At 44.0% G+C, this 23,515-nt stretch overlaps 2 protein-coding genes across 12 annotated transcripts in view; both read left to right on the top strand.

Moving 5' to 3' along the window:
- The window catches only part of sema4d (sema domain, immunoglobulin domain (Ig), transmembrane domain (TM) and short cytoplasmic domain, (semaphorin) 4D), a 34,532-nt gene extending 29,547 nt beyond the window's left edge, over positions 1–4,985 (top strand). For 4 of the 5 annotated variants that reach the window (XM_068573649.1, XM_068573653.1, XM_068573650.1 and 1 more), the window contains one exon: positions 15–2,169. In XM_068573649.1, coding sequence (XP_068429750.1) covers positions 15–1,054 — 1,040 coding nt within the window. In that variant the 3' untranslated portion in view covers positions 1,055–2,169. Of the gene's footprint in view, positions 1–14; positions 2,307–3,264; positions 3,478–3,663; positions 3,756–4,814 lie in introns of those variants that run through there. The other variant, XM_068573654.1, reaches the window with a different exon arrangement.
- Positions 4,986–6,638: 1,653 nt separating this feature from the next.
- On the top strand, positions 6,639–23,515 carry shc3 (SHC (Src homology 2 domain containing) transforming protein 3). 7 transcript variants are annotated; one of them, XM_068573900.1, is made up of 14 exons: positions 8,363–8,982; positions 10,277–10,514; positions 12,211–13,167; positions 15,520–15,590; positions 17,441–17,504; positions 18,671–18,790; positions 19,588–19,641; positions 19,767–19,818; positions 19,907–20,036; positions 20,616–20,769; positions 20,894–20,987; positions 21,098–21,289; positions 22,565–22,890; positions 23,005–23,515. In XM_068573900.1, exons 3-14 carry the CDS (start codon positions 12,514–12,516, stop codon positions 23,131–23,133), a joined length of 2,040 nt encoding a protein of 679 aa, XP_068430001.1. In that variant the 5' UTR covers positions 8,363–8,982; positions 10,277–10,514; positions 12,211–12,513; the 3' UTR covers positions 23,134–23,515. The 7 variants fall into 7 exon arrangements, with proteins under 7 accessions (XP_068429997.1, XP_068429999.1, XP_068430001.1 ...); XM_068573899.1 differs by having other exon boundaries at positions 11,982–13,167; XM_068573901.1 differs by having other exon boundaries at positions 8,364–8,982; positions 12,403–13,167.

The following is a 23,515-nucleotide window of genomic DNA, read 5'->3' as shown; positions in this document are numbered from 1 at the left end:
TTTTAATCTCTCAGATTTGAGTCTGTCTCTGAAGGACTACCGCCGCGTGACGGTGAAACCGGGCAGCTCCGCCGAGCTGCCGTGCCTGGGCCACTCCAACCTGGCCCAGGTGATGTGGAAGACCAACGGCTCGGCGCTCACCGAGGCCTCTCGCTTCCACCTGGTGGCCGAACACGGCCTCCTCATTTACAGCGTGGCTCCGGAGGACCAAGGCCAGTACGAGTGCTGGTCGGTGGAATGGGCGCCGGCCGCCGGGAAGAACTTCACCCGCCTGGTGGCCGGGTACGTCCTCGCTCTGGACCTCCCCCGCAGAGCGCCGCCGCCGCCGCCGCCGGCGGGCCGCGCCACCGCCGCCACCACGGCGCAGGAGGCATGGAGCACGCGCGCGGCTGCAGGTGACGGTAAGCCAGACAGAGCGCTACTAACGTCGGCCCTCGCCCCTCCCAGCTTCACGGCCGCGGTCCGATTCACCTCCCCGCCCCAAACTGACTCCTCACTAACGCCGCCGCCGCCGCCCAGCAGCACGATCAAGTTCCAGCCCAAGCCGCACCTCCTCCCGAGCTCCAACGCCCCGCGGCCGGACAGCCGCGACCCGGCGGCGGAGTATCTGCAGCGCAGCAACAGCACGGCCCTCCTCTTCCTCTTCCTCCTGTTCTTCCTCCTCTTCCTGGCGGCGCTGGCGTACAACTGCTACATGCGCTACCTGCCGGCGCCCTGCCTGCGGCTGCGGGCCGCTCTGCTGGGCAGTCACAAGAGCGCCCATCAGCCCGAGTACCGGGCCTGCGAGGCGGGCCTGATGGAGTCGGCGTCGGCTTCGACCGCGGCGGCCGAGAAAATGACCATGACGGAGCGGCCGACGCAGAACGGCAGCCAGACCGCTCAGAGCGTCCGGGCGCTCCGCGACACCGGCTACGAGACCGAGCCCGAGTGCGGCAACGGTCAGATCCCGTCCGGCACCGCCGCGGGCGACAGCCCGACCCAGGAGAAGCCCTTCGATGTGGACTGCGAATCTCAGCCCATCCAGTTCGCCGACGCGGATGAGCCGTACTGCTAGGCCCAGAAGCCTCTTCCCTGCTTGTGTTCCTCCTCCATGGGGGCGGAGTCACACTCCCGCGAAGGCTTTCCTCTCTCTGAAAGTACACGTGGAGGTTTCATCGCCACGAGGCGTCCGGCGTCCCACCCTCCTGTAGAGATTTTATCCTGTCTGGTCTTCGGGTTCGTGACGATAACCCTCTCAGCTTAGGCCAGCGTGAAAAGCTATTTCTTAAATTCCAAATTGGAAACATTGTTTACCAAATTGGTAAGTTACCTTGATGTTTTCCAAATTGGAGTTGTGTTTTTTTGTACGGCGAGCGGGCGGGCGGGAAAGTCTCTTGAAGCTTCTGCATCTTTTTGGTTGTAGGCTGATGGACTCGGGTCAATGCTTCGACTTTAGAGTGATTTCTCAGGGAAGATTTGCTCGGCGCGTTATAATCTAGCTTTGCACGGTGTCTGCGTCGCCTGGTACGAGGCCTTTAACGCACCCGGTGACGCGGCAGAGTCGGGTTTAAAGGTCGGAGGAAAACACACACAAAAGCGACCACTTGCATGATAGAATGACGCTTGAAAGGATTCAAAACCACTGTCTCGTGTAGAGTTTCTCTGTATTTAATTTAATTTCCTTCCTGTGTATTAACCTCTACTAGTCATTCCCCCTGTGGTCTGTTAATAACATGAACATCTTATATGTGACGCTTCATAATATCCAACATCGGCCGCGGCAACAATTTCTACAAAATATTTTTGAATCCAGTTTTAGAGCATTTTCAGAGCATTATTATTTAAGATGAGTCGTATCTGTGGTGACAACATTTGTGTCTATTGTGTAAGTCGTGATCATCATTTTTATTTTATTTATTACAGCAAATTATTTGTAGTTTTGCTTTCTTCTTCTTCTCTCAAATCCCCGCTTGCTGCTCTTCTTCTTCTTCTTCTTCTTCCTCTTCTTCTTCTGTGTTGCATGTCAGCCATTTTGTTTCCACTTCCTGTTTTCCTCAATACTCTCTCTCTTCCCATCACTCCCTCCCTCACAGTCTCCTCTCCCGTCGACACTTCATCTTCCATGTCCTCCTCTGGAAGTAGCGCTCCCTCTGCCCTCCCTTCTTCATCCTCCTCCTCCTCCTCTTCCTCCTCCACCTCTTCCTCCACCAAGCCCCACATTGTGGGGGTCCGGGAGGCAGAGGTGAGGCTGTTGCCCCCCCTGCTGAAGGACCAGGCCTGGGGGGTCCAGGCCCAGGAGGCCTTCCTGCTCTTCTGCCTGGCGTTGGGTGAGTGCTGTCGGCGGCATTGACTCCACTTTTTAACCCTCCACATGTCTCTCTTCCTCTCTTTCTTTCTGCACGTTGCATGTTACCGTTTCCCAAACATAAACTCACCAAGAGAGTGTGTGTGTCTGTGTGTGTGTGTCTGTGTGTGTGTGTGTGAGTTTGGGTCTGTTTATAAGGAGCTTGTCCTTTTCTTCAAGGCGTAGTGGAGAACTGTTCTTCTCCGTTTTAGGTGTCTGGTGAGATGCCTGAGTGAATGTTTAAAAAAGACAATATTGACCTGTTAAGCTCTCGGTGGTCTGGTTGTCCCACAAATCTCAACATGTGAATGAAAGGTACAGTTTTGTTTGTAGTATTGTGTAACAACAGTCTGACGTAAAACCTGTAAATTTCTGAAAAAAGATCATTTTTTCTTTCTTTTTTTATCCCGTGTTGGAGACTTGAAAGTCTTCCATCGTACTACTTTATCTGGATCATTTCTGTGCCTGTAAACAAATGTAAATATAGTTGTGTATATATGGACGAATACCATTTGAAGATGTACATAAATCTAGGGGACGTCTTGGGACTATTTCTCGTGGTAGGGAGGCTAAATAAATCTTGTCAACTGTTTTCAACACCGGCGTGCGTTGGTACATTTTTGACGAAAGTCATCTTTTTTTATTTTGACAAAGAAATGTGAACTCGTTACTGACTGAATATGAGTGATGGGATCGGTTTTACACTGCATGTGTGTGTGTATATATATATATGTGTGTGTGTGTGTTATTATGAATATATATATATACAGTATATATATATATCACACCTAATCTTGACCACCACAAACGGACCTACCGAAGGCACTTCTTCCCATATCCTGTACGTCTGTGTGGCGTGTCGGTGCCGTGACGTTGGGAGGAGGGTGAGGGGTGAGGGGGGAGGGGGGGAGATCAACATGAAGCCCTGTTCTGTCCCTCAGGTCCCAGCGATGTGCACATTCACTGGCTGATGAACGGACACAGTCTGGACACGCCCATCATGGAGTACCGCCGGCCGGTGGGCCAGAGGGAGGTGCTGGTGAGCAGCTGGCTCCGAGACGGGCCGCTGATCAAGGACGCCCGTTACCGCTGTGTCGCCGAGGCCGGCACAGGAAGTGACACGTCTGAGGTGGACCTCCGCCTCACTGTTGGAGGTATCCGGACCTGAAGCTTGTCTGGCTGTGAAAATGTCCAGTGTGTGTGTGTGTGTACCTTGACTATGAGTATTTTGAGCATTAAAAACCACTTGGGTCTCCAGAAATGTGAGCTGTAGGGGATTGAGTGCCTGGGATTTGGTTTCTGCCGTTTTTATTTCCATAAAAGACGTTATTATTCGACAGATGAGGAGAGCGTTCCAGCCAGGGATTTGAACCAATGGAGAGGTGCGCTCACAGAGCACGAGCAGCTGCTCAAAAGATGGGAAAAGGCCTGGGTAGGTCTGTCTGTGTCCGTGCACGCCGGTGTGTCTCCGTAGTGGTTCTGTGTCTCGGTCGACTCGCAGCGTTTTAATCCGCCTGCATGTTCGGCTTCAGGAGAGCAGCTCTGAGCTCTGGAGAAGTGCAAAGTCCAGATTTATTGAGGCGAATAACGAGGAACACAAAGCTAAAGCCAGCTGGTTTATATTCCATGAAGTTGTGTTTGTGTTCTGCAACTTAACTTTGTACTTTATTTAATCTTGAATGAAGTGTTTTGAGTTTATTTTTAAACGGCGCACTTATTTAACAAAATGATCCATTCCTGCAGTTTTTTTGGGTGAACTACTTTTAGCCATCACATTTAACACTTTGTTCCACATGATTTATTAACCCCACTCAGCTAATTGTGTTCTGATAACAAAACACTTGTATGTTCCTTTTTTTAAAGGATTACTAAAGGTTCTTTAAAATATACATGAACGAATCACCAAACTTAGTGAATTTCTTATTGAGAGTAATGAAATATATTTCCAGGTTTCATCTCTCAGCTGTTCCTGTAATGAACACGTCTGTTTCAACTCTTTAAGTTTGAATAAAAATGTACAAGTTTGCTTTAGTTTGAGCAGAATAACATGAAAGCACCTTCAATGCAACCGTTTTTGTTTTCATTATTATTTAAATCAGTGTTTTCAACCTCTTTTGAGCCGCGACACATTTTCTACAGTAAAAAGAAATCCTGCAGAACACCAACAACCAAAACAAAATGTCACACTGTTGCTTATACATACATAATAAAGTATATATGCTAGGAAATTAATGAGCTACCTACTGGCATAAAAGAGTATTTAATAACTAGGCGAGCCACTATATTGCAGGCTTTGGACCGATCAAGTGAAATTGGACATTTCCCACGGCACAGCAGACTCTCTCACGTCACACTGGTGGTTGAAGGTCACTGATTTAAATGCCTGCTGGAACTGAAGATGACTCCGAGGCCTGCAGCCAGGCCGGTTGAACATCTAACACGTCGACCGTCCTCCTCCTCTGGTACAGTGCAGCTCTGTTTCCCTCCACAGGAAAGCTGTGACGGCCACTGAGCTCTGTGACCACGTCACCAGCTTCACTCGTGTCGGCCGCGTCTGGTTGTGAACGTCCTCACGCAGCAGCCCAGGTGGACCGCGCCTTTTGACACCTGAGACACACACGGTGTCACTTCTTACGTTGGAGTTTGATGGAGAATTCAAGACACCGACCTGCAGCGGGGGGAAGGGGAAGGGGAGGGGGAGGGGCTCACCTGGCTGTGACGACGGCGTTGGGACTCCTTTCCAAAGCTGTAGATGAAGGTCATCGGTCGGAGGATGCGTGTGCTGCCTTTTCACCAAATATGCATTTATTTCTATTTTTATTGATGAAAATGAACATCCTGAAAGCAGTGCTTATGGAACAAAAACACTGTGTAAGTGATGCAGCATCTGTGGCCTGTGAAATAGTTTGGTTTATTTGACAAAGGCCTCAGATGTTCACTTGAGGTTATACAGTGTGTGTGTTTGTTTTTTCTTCTTCCGGAGAGTCAAAGACTTGATTGCAGGAATGGAGAAGTTCAGTGTTCTTTTCAACCACAGCATCTCCCGGATGTCTGACATGAAGCTCACTCTTATCGGATAAACCCCCCCAAGCATCCTTTGCATTGGTTGCTTTCGGTGTGCAATGATTTCAGTCTGCAGTTTTTTGTGCACAATAAAAAAGGTGACAACCCCGTTGGCTCCGGAGGCAAAACATACATTGAGTTTGTTTTATGTTTGAATGAAACATGTTCACACATGGCCTATGAAAGATTCACCCATTCCTAAGAAAATCTATATATATATATATATATATATATATATATATATATATATATATATATATATAGTTATAGTTCTAACTCCTGCAGGATCTGAACTGAGTGGCACGATGACGCGTCAGCCTTTTTTCTACAGAAACACTTCCTACCATCTAAATTATTCACCGACCCACCGCCGTGCATTTCTCCTTGGAAGCCAGTTATGACATTTAATATAATATAATCCTTGAGTGAAAACATTTTCTTTCTAAATGTAGGTTATAGATGTTATCTGCTGTTTATGCCCCACTGATTTATAAACAAAAGGGCATTTAATATTGTATTCTGAGTAAATTAAGAATAATCAGATAAAAACACCCGATCTTAAATGTTCAGTACAAGACACTTGATGTATCACAAAAAAACATGCAACTGAGAAATAAACGTTTATAAGCAGAAGTTTCTGTAGCTCTGTGATGCTTTTCTGTTTTTCATGGCGCTATTCAGCACAACTGGAGTCACAGCGCCCTCTGGTGGCCAAGTAGAGTAACACAGGCAAAACAAATAGTACTTTGTTTATCAAATACATCATGTTTAGTATAAACAAGGTCTGATACTTGTTTAAAAATCTCTAATCACTACATAATAATGGTAATAGTATTTGCAGCAGGTATTTTTTACCCGAGCAAATTTCTTGTCTGTAAGTAAATTATCTGCAAATAATTGCTCTCAATTCAAAAAACTGTTCTTAAATTATTTTTTTTAAGCAATTTTTTGTGAAAGCAAATTTTTTTTGGAGTGTTTTTTTTTTTATTTAGAGCAAATTACTTTTTTTTAGAGCAAATTCTAGTTTCGAGAGCAATTTTTTTTGAGAGCAATTTTTTTTGTCACCAAATTTCAGTTTAGATTTTTTTTAAGCGTGTTTTTTTTTTTAAAGCATTTTTTTTTTCTTAAGAGCGTTTTTAAAAAAAAAATTTTTAGAGCAATTTTTGGAATTAAGAGCAAAGATTTGGAGATAATTTACGAACAAACTAGACATTTGTTCGGGTAAAAAAAGGCACAAATGTCCCTTCGTAGTGCGCCGCGTTGTAATCGCGCCAACGGGGACCAGATGACGCTCGCTTACTTCCGGGATGAGCTGCTGTGTGGTAGGGTTGCCCACGACTTCCTTTGAGCAAGGTGCATGTGTTGCTCGTAGATGTTCATGTACATGCACTATAACTCTTGGCGCATGTTCAGGCAGTTTGCGGCTCGGTGAACTGGCGCTAACTGTTGCTAACTATTGCTAACTGTTGTGTTGCTAACTATTGCTAACTGTTGTGTTGCTAACTATTGCTAACTGTTACTAACTGTTGTGTTGCTAACTATCGCTAACTGTTGCTAACTGTGGTGTTGCTAACTGTTGCTAACTGTTGTGTTGCTAACTATTGCTAACTGTGGTGTTGCTAACTGTTGTGTTGCTAACTATTGCTAACTGTGGTGTTGCTAACTGTTGCTAACTGTTGTGTTGCTTACTGTTGCTAGCTGTTGCTCTTGCAGCTTCGAGGTTTACCGAGGAGCTCCATTGGCACCGCTGTAGTTAGCCTTAAGCTAGTGTAGTTAGCTTACTGACATTGTCTTATGTTACGTATGTTTTATTCTATTGTCTTGATTATTGTTAACGTTTACTTACAATTTAGTTAAAGAGCAAGCACTGAGAGCAAAACCATGTGGGACATTAATTATGCTTACAATAAACAATTAGCATACGCATCTTTTTTATGTGTAGCTAGTCTATATAAAGTCAGTGAAAGATATTTAAACCTAATGTCTCATGTGTTCAAAGACTATACAACAAATACAAATATGTTCCTAACTTTAATGAAATGGATAAACAGCATATTTTTGGAAATTGTAGTTTTTAAGAGCATAAATGAACCTCAAAGCGTTTATAATACAAATGACAAAAAACACAGCTTAAAAATGTTGCATATGTGTATGACAGCTGATCAAATTACAAAAAAATGCAGTCATCTCTTACATTAAACAATGCACATTAGTATTTACTTAAACATGTATTGCATCAAATGTTGTGATTGAACTTAAATGTATTGGATGACCGGCGTACACACTATAAGGTGACTGTAGCGCTGCATACACACCTATATGATCCTCTTGTACTTCTGCTGCATCTGCCGCTTTTTAAATGAACCTTTCACAGAAAGCTCAAGCGATGCTCCAGACGTGGTTATGAAAATGAGCTCTCAAGGCTGCACGTTGTCCACACAGGAAACTCTTACATCACGCACCTCACTTCAAGTAGGCTATCAATATTGTTTCTCTTTATGCTATTCATTTTATTATGTTACATTGAGCTTTTAAGAAACATCACACACACTTGTGTAACCACAGGCGGGAATGTTAATGAATGGTGGTCACAAACAGCCTCATATTAGGCCGAGGATGCAACACAACAGCTCCATTCAGTAGAACACGATGCTAACCAAAGGTTGAGTAACTTTGTATTTTTCATCAAATATAAAGGTGTCTCTGGCCTAAAAAAAATAAAAAATAATATATATATGGGGTCAAGAGTTTGTTTCCGTCATTGTATAACTTGTCATAAAAGTGGGAGGGGCTGTCTCTCTCATGACCAGTATGGCTGTTTGGATGCTGCAGCGTTGGAGTAATGCATCAAATGGACGTAGCGGCCATATATTTATTTTAGTATAAAGATGGCTATTTTTTTGTCTCATCATGCAGACAACTGTAACAATGTAGATGGACCGACTGACGGTTCAGTTCTCCTGATTTCATCCACAAAAACAGTCTTATTTAAGTTTCCACTATTTCTCCTCTGTCAGTGTCAACAGGGAGATGCGTTGGTAAGATTTAACAAAAGCATCGTTTCTAATCTAGATATAAATATCTCATTAAAATATACATTTGACAGGACAAATGCGTAGAATGCTGTTATGATGTATTTTGCCTTTTACCTTAACAATATGCTTTTAAGTCTGTTGTCATCTGTTCCATATGTGAATGTTTGATTGTGAACGTTAAACATTACAATTTGAATCATGAGCCAACTCTTGAGCTTTTCATTGCTGTCGTGGAATAATGGACTTTTTAATGGAAAAAAAAAAAAGGTTGGCTTTAACCAGTTGCCTGCGTCCGCCCTTTCTGTAACATTGGTTATTTTGCTTCTAGCTAGTCTGAAAATAACTCCTGCTTTTTTTAAAAATGTTTTTGGTAACCTGGCAACAGTAGTGGAGAAGTGTCTGCTGCGTTCCTTGCCAATGGATGCTCTTTCCTCTGTCTCTCCTTCCCCATTCACTCCTAATGTGATTGAGACGAAAACCGGACATTAAGTCACACGTTTGATTGCAAAAGAACATGATGATGCCAATCACTGGAAGTACTGATTCTCACAAGTATTACATGTGAGTGATTATCAGGATGAGTTGTGTATATTTTGTGAATGTTCTTCACGTGTGAGATAAGCAGAAGACACGTTCGTGTTTGTGTTGTCAGGCCTTCCTGTTTAGAAAACTCACTTACATGGAGGTTGTGAAGATGTACCAATAATCTCACTGGAAGAGGATAATCTAATTAGCTTTTTACTAGACACCTGTCCACAGATTGACCCAAATCTCTGAGCACTAGTTCACTGAACACTACCACGTCTATGTAGTGATGTAGCAGCGAGCAATATGTCTGCACCCTTTTTCAGAGGACTTTTTCCACCTCATTGTGGAGGAGAATCATACAGTTATATGTTATTTTATATGTGAATAACAGTGTTTACACATAATTATAAACTAAGACTGACCTACAGCCATGCTAGCAGGTCAGATAAACCTTAACTGTCTGCTGCAATAAATGCAATGAGAAACAATGCAATGAGAAACAATGGGATGAGAAACAATGGGATGAGAAACAATGGGATGAGAAACAATGGGGGCTGATTGGAAGGACCAGCTTTCACTACTCTGTAGTCGTTAATTGTCTTTTTGTCTTTGTTTTCTTTTTATATTCATCTTGTTTATTGTATATAATATGTGTTTATATGTATGATGAGAGTGGTATGTATGATTATAATTGATACTTTAACAGTTAAAATTGTTTATCAGATACAACAACATGGCTTTAAGATTAATTAACTGTTTCCATGCAGACTTTCATATCATTTTAAATTAAAGGGAAGCAAAAGAAGGACAAAATAGTTTTGAGCTTCACAAACACATGTCCAATGAACCCAAATAGTGCCTCCTGGTTGTGTTTCTGCGCTAGTCATAGATTAGCCATAACAACACAATCTTTGAGCAGTAATTTAAATGTTTTCTTCTTATAGACAATCATCATCTCATGCAAAGAGACTTATTATAAATTATTCAAATATCAACGAGAGCATATAAAACATTAGCATACAGGATGTCGTTCTAATAATGAAATCAAATAGGATGCTAAATATATCTTTTCAAAAGACAAATGTTGCCCCAGTATATCGACAGATTCATCAATCCTAGATGCATTTGTTGTTCTCGTACGTTTGTACTATCTGCCCTCTTGCATATAAACAATAAATTGCTAATTAAATGTGTAGGTGGTAACTGTTCACATGAATGTGGAGAAAAAAAAGCTGTTAATGGTGACAATCAGAAATCACGGGGGTGGCATCGTTCCTTCAAACGTCTTTATTCTGGACATTTATTGTTCTTCTTATTTTGTGAACAGATCATTGGCTGATTGAATCCTGCCAAGAACTGATATCGGATGATGTACACAACGTTTATTAAAGGGCAGCCAAGAGAAAACAAGATGTACACCTGCGTCTGGAATGGTCTCTTCCACTATTCTGCTCGCCTCCCCTGAATGAGTCATCCAGCCGGCTCCTCATTGGATAAGACCATGCCATCCCGAGGGATTGCCTTGCAGAGGCAGAAAGGCCTTGCTTCCATTCACAGAAACATTGGTATGCCGGGCTGCTATTTCATTCACATAAAAGACTAAATATTGCATGCTTTCTGTCCTCCGCTCGTTCCCTCTATCTTTTTGCCTCCTCTTTTGATTTGCGAGGGCCTTTTCTTCCTGCTTCTGTGTTTGCCTTATTTTTTTTCAGAGGAGAGAAGGCAGACGTGCTTTCTTTTTTTCCTCTCTCTCTCTCTCTCTCTCTCTCTCTCTCTCCCTCTCTCTCTCTATATTTGCCAGGCAGGAAAGAGAGATGTTGGGAGGGACTGCAGTGCGAAATCTGCAGCAGAGTGAGAGCGGAAGCTGCTTATGAATGAGTGTCAGTCTTTGGGCTTTGCTCGATGCTCCTGAGGACATTTTGCATGAATGGTGTCTGGCTGTGTGCTCGCCGCTGCCGGGGAGACAAAGATGCTTCATTGCTGCTGGTTTTGAGGAGACTCGTGGGTCTTTTTTTCTTTCTGTCATCCGTTCGGTCGTTTCATTGACTCGTCTGCCTGAGAAACATGTCGTTCGCACTGTGTTTTTTCTCTCACTCGTGTCATTCATGTAATCCAACCTGGACGCATTGCCGGGTATTTTAGACGAGCCGCGAGATCCAATCTGCTTCCTTCTTGTGACATTCGTGTTATTCCTTTGTTGAAGAATACTGAATTAGTCCTTAAAAACAGATTTAATGGAGACAAGATGCTTTATTCATTTTTGCATTGATACTTGATTGTTCATATTTTGGGAAGAAACCACATGTATTTTAAGAAATCATGGGTTTTTAAAGTACATAACTGAGGAGTGATGTCTGCCCATATTCTGCAGCTATTATAAATTAACATGGACATTATATTAATGATGTTGCGTATTTCCGGTCATGCTAACATTTTACTGTATTGTTGCTCTCAGTGACTTGCGGTATAGATCTTTATTTTCCCTTCATTTAGCAAAAAAATGAAATCTTTACGTTACATTTAAATACAGATTTCATTTTTGAAACAGACGTCTATATTTTGCTAAAACGAGTGTTGCAGGATTGTGGCTATAAATTAAATCGATGCTAGTTTTCACCGGTTATTTAATGTCTGTCATGCGTTTATTGTGCGTATCATCCTTTTATTTGAACTTTTATTATTGATTTTAATTGGATATTAATTGCGTTTTACTTGTGTTGAAGCTGATTATTCTCAATAATTATGTCACGAAGTTAATACATCGAGCTTCCTCTCACTCTTAATTTCATTTTCTCAGAAAGACAAACGAGGAGGAAAGAATTAAAGAGAATAAATATCAGACTGGGGAATTTAAAAATTGATTGGTTCTAGTGTGCTGTAAGTGGGAGGTTTTTTCTCTCGCTCCGACAGGAAGTGATTTGCAGTGTTCAGCAAGCCTTTTGTTGAGAAGGTTTTCTCTGATCAGTGAGTCATGCTTTAGCTCTGAGCCGGCAGGCAGCAGTCAGCAGAGAGTGTTTGCTCTTCCCTCGCAGTATCCGTGATCATCGACTACATAGACCTTTCTCTGTTCTTACTTTTTGGATTTTTGGAGGCTGGAAATCAGCAGCAGCATCACCGCTGGAAACCCAGCAAGCTGCACCACAACACCGGCAGCCTTTCCAGAGACCTGTTTTTCCTCTCCGTCCTCTTTCTCGCTCTCCCTCAACGCTGTGTTTCCATGGATTGTGTCTGTGTATTTCTATCTGACGGATTGGATTGCAGCTCTGGATTTTACTGAGCGTGGATTGGACTTTGGCGACAGCAGCAGCAGCAGCAGCAGCAGCAGCAGCAGCAGCAGCAGCAGCAGCAGCTCAACACAACCACCACTGTAACCTCAATAGAGAAAATTACAGTCAGGTGGCCTGTGATTGCTAAAAGGCGTTTGCTGCCCGTTCCGCCGCTGCTATGTTACAGGAGAGGGTAATCAGCGCGGCTCAGCCACGTCTGCCAGCACACTTGTGAAGGAGGCAGGCTGTGCGCGTCGGTTGGTGGAGAGAGAGGGGAGAGGGCGAGCGAGGGAAGGGTATGCTTCACCGTACCAAATACAACCGCTTCAGGAATGAGTCAGTAACATCCGTCGATGAGCTTCTCCACGGCCTGTCCATGAACCCCAAGGTCTCGGCCCCCCCCCAGTCTGCAGCCGAGACGTCTTACACACCCCCGACTGAGGTCCAGCCCTCCGCCGCCACCACCGCCGCTTCCAGCACCCCCACCGGCCACGGCTCTGACCACCACCTGGAAGATGGAGGCACCACCCTCTGCACCCTCATCAACAAGGTGTCCGGCCTGAAATTCAGCAACTCGGGCAGCCTGCTGGGCATCAAGGGCCTGCCCTCGGCTGTCAAGGACCTGGCTGTGTCCAAGCTGCAGGGGGGCGGTGGGGGATCGGGTTCGGGCGGCTCCGGCGGCCCGAGTCCCAGCGCGGCGGCGGCAGCGGCGGCGACGGCAGCCTCCGGTGTGGGCGGCTCTCTGTGCGGCTCGGCGGCCTCTCACTCGACCCCCTGCTCGCAGCTGGAGCCGGCCGCCAGCATGAGCAAGAAGAGCAGGCTGGAGGAGCTCCCGCCCGGCGGAGAGGACTGGAATCCAGGTGGAGGCGGTGGACTGGTGATCAAGCCCTCCAGAGGATGGCTACACTCCAGCGAGAAGATCTCCGGGCCAGGAGTGACATACATTGTGAAGGTTGGTCGCCTCGTTTCACATTTCTTTTTGCCCTCGCCTTCTTTTCCAATTCTCTCTTTTCTTTCAATGAGTCAAGCTCGGCCACGTGTAAGAGGAGGGGGGTAATAGTTTAGTGAGAGATAATGTTGTGTTGGCACATAACAACATGCCCTTGAGTGGGCGGATGGAGGTTGGCTCCACCAGAAGGTGCAGCGGCGGCAGCAACCAGAAAATAGGCATTGAATAATTCAGGAAATACAGAGGTTAGCGTCGGGGGGGGAAAAGGGATGATCAGCGTCATTTTGAGTGTACCGCAAACATTTCAATTCATCCAGTCTGCCTCATGCGTGCAGACCCACAGCGTTGTGCTTTTGTAGCCATGGTGATGTGTTATTCTGTGCATTGTGCAGCTCCATGAGCTCGACGGCGGCTTCTGCTCGCAGGCAGTGAAATGGTGGAAAGGGGAGAAACAAACACACACACAGCGCATGTTTGTCTGGTTGCAGCCGCTGTTTGTCGCTCAGCCTTCATGCATCATGCAAAGCGGCACAAGTTGCCGCACGAGTACGAGACCTGTGAATGTCATCGTGCCGGCAATGAGTCACTAGCATGAGGAGCGACGATGCCGAGCCCCGGCTCTAAAAGGTGTAAAGTGAACGACAAAAAATGGAACAAACCATTTTTTACTGAAACAACAACTCGGCAGTTAAGCGTGCATCTTTTTTAAAATGCTGCACATACAACAACAAGGTGGTTTTGGGGGCTGGAGAGGATCGCTCGGTCACGTGTTGTCTTCCAAATCGAGTTACGCGGTGTGATGGCCATCATGTGACACCTTTACCACAACTTTGCCCAAACAAAGCCGGCAGTATCTGTGACCAGCGTGACGTTCCATTAACTGCATTAAGGACGGCAGCGCTTATTTGTCCGGTCAATGCCGCTGAAAGCATCCTCACCGAGAGGGGGAAATGGGTCCGGTCGCTGCTCCCCCCCCCCCACACACACACCCCACACACACACACACACACCACCCTCTGCCCTCCCTGTGGTTGGAGATCCTGTGTGTATTGAGTTCAGCGTGGTGTTATGCTCACAGCACTTTTAATTAGCGTCATGTGGTCACTCCTCGCGCATCATGCACCATTACTCTAAAGGGACATTGATTGACAGTGACACTTTTTACACTCACTTTTTGCCCATGCTAACTGTGTCAGTGTGCACAAACAGAGGAAGAAGCTAAAAAACTAAATAATAAAGCCCGTCTTGTTTTGCCTTTGTTACTATATTGTGTTTTTTTATTTCACGTTTGTCCTTATTCTGTGCATGTTTTTTTATTCAACATTTATTAATACTCATTGCATTAACCTTTAGCTGTGCGGTATTTATGGATAAGTGCTTTGTCCTCCTGACCTGACATCTCCTGTCTAGACTGCACACAACTGGACTGTTTAATCTAACATTTCTAATTCAGCAACTGTACACATTGTGGACTAACTGCACGTTACATCTTTTTAGTGCCACTAAATGATAAGAGAGACACTTCAATTCAAGACCAGAACACCAAAACTCTATCAGTACCTCCAGCTAATGTTATAATGACTTTGTTTCAGGTTATTTGTTGTAAAGTTAACTCTTTCAGGACCTGAAATGATATCGAGGTCGTATATTCACTGGGATCAGTTATGGCCTCTTCATATCTGTGATATTCTTGAATCATTTGAAGTTGAGTTTTCCTGTGTGAACAATGTATTTGTTTGTTGTCCAGCATGAGAGGAAAACATCGTCGTGTGGAGCTCAGAATAGGTCTCCACCAATTTTAGAACCGTGAGGTATATTTTTGCTGAAGAGAGCACTTCAAACGCTGCGTTCTGAAAATAGATAACATGAAGAAAAAGTGTGCAAACATCACGTTGAATCTGTTTTATTTGTTTGCCGGCGCTTGCAAGACGCTTACTGGACAGTAATCTGAAAGTTATGAGTGTAATAACTTGAAAATGTGACAGATTATGAGTCTGATAACGATAGCAACTCGTCTGCATGCAATGTTCTCAGTCTGCGTAATGTCCATCAGAGGAGACGCTGTGATGCCAGCGAGAGGTGAAGGTGCTTTCATGAGATTTAGTAACTCCACGATGCAGTTTTCCAAAGCTGAACTTTGTCTTTGATGTCTTGTTTTTTAACTAGAAAAGTAGAAAACCACAGTTTAAAGTTAATTTGTGAAGGTTGGATGATAATATCAGATCATAAAACCAAATGAATATTCACATCTCTTATAAAAGCATTCATAAGACTGTTTAATATAATATGACCACGCTGTAATGTCCTAACGTGTTGAACAATGTGTGTGTAACTCTCTACATGTCTTCTTCGCAGTACCTGGGTTGTATAGAAGTCCTTCGGTCGATGAGATCCCTGGATTTCAACACGAGGTCACAAATCACCAGGTATTGTTCACAATAAAGACTTAACATAATTATGAACTATTTTAAATGATTTGTTAGAGGTTTTATTTGACAGGTTTAAAAAAACAAAAACATTTTGACTTAAAAATCACACAATTAAAAAAATAAATTGTCATACCAGATCTAAAATATTAGATTATTAAACCAAAATACAAATATACCTAAATATACTAATACAATATGATTAAACGTACCTTATAAGAATGAAACATTATGGGTAGAGAAAATAGAAAACAGCAGAATTTATGTTTAAAAACACTTTTACTGGACGATCTGTGCAAGTTAGTCAGTGATAATCTTGTTTTAGTGCTTAATATTACATACATTTAGCATTGAAAACTATTTACTCTTAAAACACTTATAAAATAAGTGACTCTGTCATTCTTTGGCAAATATAAACATATATCTAAAAGCAGAACGTTCATTCTCTATTAATACGCTTCAATCTGCCACATTTTCTTAAAACCTGACAGGATTTTGATATTTAACGTATCTAGAGCACATGGAAGCTGCCTGTTATCGCCGTGTGTGTGTGTGTGCATTGTGTGTGTGTGTGTGCATTGTGTGTGTGTGTGCATTGTGTGTGTGTGTGTGCATTGTGTGTGTGTGTGCATTGTGTGTGTTTGTGTGTGTTTGAAATCACAATGAGCAGCGAAGCAAAGGCCTCATGAATCTGCTCGTCTTGTCCACTTTTATGCTCGACTTCCTGAAGTCAGTCCAGACTTATGTTAGCTCTCTCTCTCTCTCTCTCTCTCTCTCTCTCTCTCTCTCTCTCTCTCTCTCTCTCTCTCTCTCTCTCTCGCTCTCTCTCTCTCTAATAGAGAGAGGCAGACAGACAAACACAGACAACATGTTATGTCTCATGATCTTGCTATTAATAGATTTTGCCTTTCTGAAAGAACCCACTGTTGTGTGTTATTTTTCCGCGTAGAAAAGACACAGAAATGTTTCTGTTTGGCTCATAAAACCAAATTCACTTCTTTTCAGGGGGAATTTCATTTGACTGCATCAAAGCGGCTTTATTTTACGCCGCTATTTAATCCATATGGTGTTGTCTTTTCACATGGAAACGATCTCATCGTCACATCTTTAGATCTCACGCCGTCATGTGGAGGCCGCGTACGAGTTGCATGGTTTCCAGAGGTGCTCTGCTTTTGTAATGTTCCCTTAAAAAACTCTCTGGATATTGAATCTGGACTCGGGTCTCTTGTGGCCAAGGAGATTTCATTTGAAGAGCAACAACCTGTCGAGTTCATGTATTTTTCTTTGAGTTAAATGTAATAATTTAATATGTTTTAGGTCCATTTTGCGTGTGTAAATGGTCAACTTCCATCCTCTCATGTTAATAGACAATGAACAACTAAAACCAAACAGATTGCAGCAACAGGTAAATATTTGATTCATAAATAAAGCAAATGATTATATTCAATAAAAAAACAGGAATTTGCATTTACTGTAAATCTATCCATTATTTTATTTCCTGAACCAAGTAATGAACAAACCAGACTAATAAAAGCTATAATAATAAGTGATTATTATAATAAATAAAAAACAAAGACCTGAATTATTCAAGTATCACATAACGCTGAGAAACCACTAAAAGAACAAAAATAAAATCTTCTTCTAAACATAAAACCAGCTGTACTTTGTGAGGATTCCTGACTTTGTCTCCACATCAGCATGAAGCACTAGCATGGCTCTCAAAATTGACAAAATAAAAATGCTCTTGGCAAAGTCCATAGTCGTGAGTAGCAACTGAGTGAAATAGCCGCGATGCTGTGGATGTCCGCGGTCACCATCTTGGCTTCGGCCTCCTCTCGTCCTCCCTCTAGGGAAGCCATCAGCCTGGTGTGTGAGGCTGTTCCAGGGACCAAAGGAGCTCTGCGGAAGAGAAAGGTACATGGGAGGGAGGGAGGGAAGGATGGAGGGAAGGAAGGAAGGAAGGAAGGAAGGAGAAGTGAAGCCCACACTGAGGGAGCTGAGAAAATGAATGTTAGTGAAAGGAAAGGTACAGTAGAGATCGGGTGGGGGGGAGAGGAAACAGCATTAGATATTCATTTACCCGTCCACAATCTATATATAGCATCGCCTCTGTAAGTTTCTCTCATCCTTCCTTCATGTAAAAAGAGGGAGAAAACGGAGACAGATGGAGAAAGAGGAAGAAATGATGAGAGAGAGAGAGAGAGATCAAGAGGTATGGGACTGCATGTGCGTGGGCGTAGCTCCAGCCCACGATGCATTGCACACCGCGCACAGTGCTTAGTGACTCATGTAGTGCACAATATCTGTGATCAGGAGGCTGAGCCTAGTGTGTGTGTGTGTGTGTGTGTGTGTGTGTGTGTGTGTGTGTGTGTGTGCATGTACATGGTGTGTGTCCACGGTGCGCGAGGAGACTTGTCTTAATGTGGGGTGTGAAATGAAGCATTACTCTGCTCTCTCAGAACAGTGTTACGTATCAAACTCGCTGTAATCGATAACAATATCGAACAATAAAGTTTCCTCTGTACACATTTGCTCATGGGGGAAATGGCAATGATAACACAAAAGTTTGCCGTTTTACAAGTTACAGCGAGCAGCAGGTTAGCTTAGCATAAATCCTGGAAAACGACAAGCGTGGCTCTGCCCACAGGTAACATCGTCCACTTAGCTTAATAATTAGCATGTTACATCTCATGTATTTTACTTGTACAAAAAAAAGTGAAACGACTAAGTTCTGGTTTTACACGAGGTTTTAATGTGCCAGACTATTTCCTGGTTAGAGGCCCCAGAAAGTCACCTCGCATGGGCAAGAAAAAGTTTGAAGAAATAACTTTAGAGGTGCTGGTAGTTGAATATTGTTACGTTTGCTTTAGCTGTTTCCCTCACTTTCCATTCTTTATACTAAGCAGGTCTGCCTGCTAACCGTCTGCTAGCTATAGCTTCATATTCACATTCATATCAATCTTAACTCTCAGCAAGAAAGCAAAGACACTGTTTTGAATTGTTCCTTTTTGATATACTGTGTGGTAAAAAGTGACTTTGTTGTGGTAATTTGTCTCATTTGTGTCCTCTGTTCCTCTCAGCCGCCGTCAAAAGCTCTGTCCAGCATCTTGGGGAAGAGCAACCTGCAGTTTGCTGGCATGTCCATCAACCTAAATATCTCCACCAGTAGCCTGAACCTGATGACCCCTGACTGCAAACAGGTCAGTGTGCCAGCTTCTGCAAAACAACGAGAGATCCTCCACGTGATGAAGATCAGATGCTACATTAAGGAAAATAGTCCGGTGGCACCATTAGATTTGGGGGTCTACGCAAACCTCAATCATATATACTGTGTGTGTGTGTGTGTGTGTGTGTGTGTGAGGACCTTTTGGTTTATAATATTTACCACAGCATGTGTCTCCAAGGTCAAGATTAGAATGAATCTCCAAAGCAAAAACAAAAAGATAGTTTCTAAATTTGCGATGGCAACATATTTTTAGCTGTTGCTGGAGTCACAAGGTGTTTTTTTTTAATAATATAATTTAGGCTGTTTGTTCCAGATGTTGCTAGAAGAACCAGAGGAGGTTGGCAGCCTGACTTTTAATTATTTATTTAGGTTTTACTTAACGTTGTCGGGGTAATTAAATCGTGGTCGAGGTGGTCAGTGGTCACAGTGTGCTTTGCTCTCTTGCACCAGCAGATGGTGCCAAATTAGATCAAAAATACATATTATTAATTATCCTACACGTATTAAATCAGACGCTCAAGATATCTCTTCCTTATCTCAGAGTTATAGCTGCATTCAAACTAAAGTCCCCACCTTCTCATCTGACCCCTGCATGCTTCCAATATGGCCGCCTCACGAGGCCTTAGATAGGGGAAAGGCAAAGAAATGAACCAGATTCTGATATGCGTTTTACACTATGTGTGCAGAATGCATGCATGTGTATCTATGTGTGTGTGTGAATAAAGATGCATTTGAACACTCACATGTGCTGCATAAATGTGTTCTTGACAGATCATAGCAAACCATCACATGCAGTCCATCTCCTTTGCATCAGGAGGAGACCCTGTAAGTATCTCGATGGCCTGTGTCGTATTAACTTCAGCTTGTGATCACTACAAACTACTTCACCACAAACATGTTTGAAAACCAGAAGATGAAAGTTTGGGTATTTTGTGTCTTCTTTTTTTTAGGACACAACAGATTTTGTTGCCTATGTAGCGAAGGACCCCGTGAACAGAAGAGGTAGGCGTTCATTCCTTCGATTTTCACTCTAGAGAGCGTCTCACAATCTGCATGCTGGTTAAGATGTGTCGCTCCCGCCCTCGTGCAGCGTGTCACATCCTGGAGTGCTCTGACGGGCTGGCCCAGGATGTCATCAGCACCATCGGCCAGGCCTTCGACCTTCGCTTCCAGCAGTACCTGCAGTGTCCGTCAGGGAAACTGTCCTCCACACACGACAGGTGAGGCGATCGCGACGCACTCGCAGGTGTACACATCCACTAACGGCAGTTAAAGAGGCTCCAAACTGACCCAATAACAGTCTTAGGACATGTTCGGACATGTGTTCTCCCCACAAACATCACAGGGTCTCGTCACAGGTAACCCCGAAACAAGCTAAAGCTAAACCATTAGCAGGCACTTACCTGTACGCCCCTCTGGAAGTTAGTGTGCCACCCGGTGTACAAATGAAGGAACTACATGTCCCCGTTCATCCAGTGTTTCCCTCAAACAATAAACCCCATTTTGGCTCCTGCACCAGTGGTGTCAGGGCCAGATGTTAAACAGCTGGTTGAGTCTACGGCTTGTGTGCGATGTTTTAGTGCTGCGGTTTTGTTGGATTGTTTTGTCATGTTTTTAATATAACTAAATGTGACTGCTTCTAGTGAATTTGTTCTTCTTGATGTGGCCGACATGTCCCTTAATGACGCAGCATCCAGCCATGAGCGTATTTATGTCATCGATATCAGACAGCAAAGGCCTGCAGGTAGAAAGTGCACGTGCAGCTTTGAGTTTCATGCTCAAACCAGGTCTTTCCCCAGGGTATTGAACATGGAGGAGTTGCCATGGACAGAGGAAGAGGAGGAGTCAGCAGAGCATCCTTACTACAACAACATCCCTGGCAAGATGCCCCCCCCTGGAGGCTTTATCGACACCCGGCTGACCAATCAGAACGCAGCGCCAGACGGATGCCAGGTACAACTCGTTAATCTAGGGACTTTAGTTTTCACGTGGAGGTGTCTCCGTCTCAATAACAATGCATGGAACTGATACCCGTGTGTGTGTGTGTGTGTGTGTGTGTGTGTGTGTGTGTCATCAGATGGGCCCATGCTCAGTAGATCAGACATATTACCAAGGGCGGCACTGTGGGGAAAACTGGGGAGATGAAAGAAAGTCTATATTCATTCAACAGGGTAAGAAAAACCAACGCGTTCCCGCTACTTCAGCTCGTGAGACATTGTCGTTCCTTCGCAGGATGTCATCAACTCAACACCTGGTTGTCTCTCCAACATGTCTACCGTAGGATCCTTCGACATAAGCAGTCTGCCCGAGAGTAAAGGCCCGGCGCCAAAAACGGGGGAGATGCCGGCGTACGTGAACACGCAGCAGATTGACGCCCAGGTGCTCGCCGCGCTGCAGGCCGAGGCCGACCATGTGACCAAGGGCATGGCGGCCGCGGTCAAGGAGAGCCCGCAGAAGGACCTGTTTGACATGAGTGAGTTCCTGCAGGTTCACGTGCTTCACATAGCGGATGCATTCAGATCTGTGCCGTGCGTTCAGAGTAACGTTGGCGTGAGATGTTAATGATAGAGGATTCATTGTGGCATTAATAGCACCAGCACAGTGAGACAATAGCAGCGCTAATGTCACTGCACAGCTACGTCCTTCCCTCCTTTAACGTGCACTTATTATGCATAAAAGACGCGTTTCATAAAGTTGTGTTTAACTACGTATGAAGAATCTGTGAAGGAGTTATTATCCACCTGCTGGCGTTCACATTTCACTGTGTTCCTCCACTAACAAACTCCAGCATATTAATGTGCAATGCAATGTGGAAAAATCCAATTCTAAAGCTAGTGAATAAGTAATGAATTGCAGTACTGGTTATTCAATTATTAGGTTATTAAATATGTATTAAATATATGTTTACATACAGCTATATATACATATACATTTAGTGTAGAGCTGGGAAGAAAATAGTCAAAATATACTTGTGTCTTCTTAATCTATTAAACATTTATAGATTAAAACGAAGAAAAAAAATATTGAGAAAAAAGGCAGGCATGCATATTTGTGTGTATCTTCAAGAGGATAACAGGTTATTTAATATATATATATATATATATATATATATATATATATATATATATATATATATATATATATATATATATTCAATATAGTTTTGGGGGGAAGCATATTAGCACATCATCATCTTCTGCTCTGGTTTTGATGAATTGCTCCTCGAGCTGCTGCGCTTTGCATTTCAGTCATTTGTCTTTATGTTTTGTGTCTTTATGTAACAGCAGGGTCTTTGCTTTAGTAGAGAAATAGAAGGTTTCTTTAATGTGACACAATTCCTGGAACAGCCATGTTTTAGCTGTCAAATTAAATAGTGAATAGTGAACAAAACCTGCATTGTTCACATCCATATTCAGTTGCTGGCGCTCTACTTCTTCTTTGCCTTCTTCTAGTGCGTTGCTGCGTCTCTCGCTGCACTACCGCCACCTGTTGGCCACTGACATAGTGGGAATTCATATAGATGTGGGACAGAGTATCCACCACCAGTTAGAAATGAAGACACTCCTTAAGTTCAAGCGCTGATGACCTCGTGTTTCTGAGGCATATTTAGGTTTTTTAACTATTTCAGTAGCTGATATCATCGTTTAGCGTCGTTCACGCGCTTAAACAGCTGAAGGATGTCCAGTTAAATCTGCGCTACGGAGATCCTTCCTCTGCTGACTCATCGGTCTGCCCTCAACTCCACCAGAGCCCTTCGAGGACGCCATTCAGTCCCAGTCGCATCCGGCGCCCCAGGGCCCGGCCCAGCCTCAGGTCTCCGGGCTCCACAAGGCGGCGTCCGTGGACAGCTCCAGCCCTCTCCTCGTGCGCTCGGTGGCCTTGCGGGCGCAGGAGGAGCTGGAGGGCCAGGTCTGGTACCACGGCAAGATGAGCCGCCGCGACGCCGAAAAACTGCTGAGAGAAGACGGGGACTTCCTGGTTCGCACGAGCACCACCAACCCGGGGTCCTTCGTGCTGACGGGCATGCACAACGGACTCGCCAAGCACCTGCTGCTGGTGGACCCCGAGGGCACGGTGAGACGGGGTCAAAGGGCGCAGCGAGGGCGGGGATTAAAGTTAGCTTCAATGGTACTCCACATTAGCCCGAAACTGACTTTTAACATCTCCTTGTCCCCTTTTTTTCTAAAGGTACGGACAAAAGATCATATATTTGACAGCATTAGCCACCTTATTGGCCACCATCGGGACAACAATCTACCGATTGTGTCCGCTGGGAGCGAACTGTGTCTCCTGCAGCCCGTTGGAAGGAAACAATGATGCCCGCAATGCCTGATGGGAAACGGGAAGCTCTGAACAGTCGCTCTGAAACTCAAAGGCGAAACACGAAGAGGAAGGATGGAGGACGACGGCGTTGTTGGGAATCGGGCCCGCGGTTATTTACTGGAGGAACCGGAAGACACAAGATTTGTTAAAGATGAAGAAAAAACAACAACTATTTATAGAACTGTTATTATTTTGATGCGATGACTGAAATGCTATATTTTTGAGAAGACAGAGGTGCATTTGGACATACTATTTTAATTTGGTGTTTTAAAAAATTTAACAAAATGACAATTGTTCTTGTAGTTTAGAGGAAGTGCAAATCAAACCTCAAAGAGGTGTAAACAAGAGTATTTTAGAATAAAAATCTGAAATTTTA

This window comes from Clinocottus analis, unplaced genomic scaffold (assembly GCF_023055335.1).
Source record: "Clinocottus analis isolate CAN_PGR_092001 unplaced genomic scaffold, fCliAna1.0.p SCAF_13, whole genome shotgun sequence".
Classification (NCBI taxonomy): domain Eukaryota; kingdom Metazoa; phylum Chordata; class Actinopteri; order Perciformes; family Cottidae; genus Clinocottus; species Clinocottus analis.
The sequence above is the reverse complement of the archived record's forward strand: the minus strand, read 5'-3'. Positions and strand labels throughout refer to the sequence as shown.

Bases quoted from the DNA above. Each gene is read 5' to 3' on its own strand.
- shc3 (XM_068573896.1), top strand. From the start codon at position 12,514: ATGCTTCACCGTACCAAATACAACCGCTTCAGGAATGAGTCAGTAACA. The intron at 13,168-15,519 runs GTTGGTCGCCTC...TCTTCTTCGCAG, and splicing joins GAGTGACATACATTGTGAAG to TACCTGGGTTGTATAGAAGT. The intron at 19,819-19,906 runs GTAGGCGTTCAT...GCCCTCGTGCAG, and splicing joins GGACCCCGTGAACAGAAGAG to CGTGTCACATCCTGGAGTGC.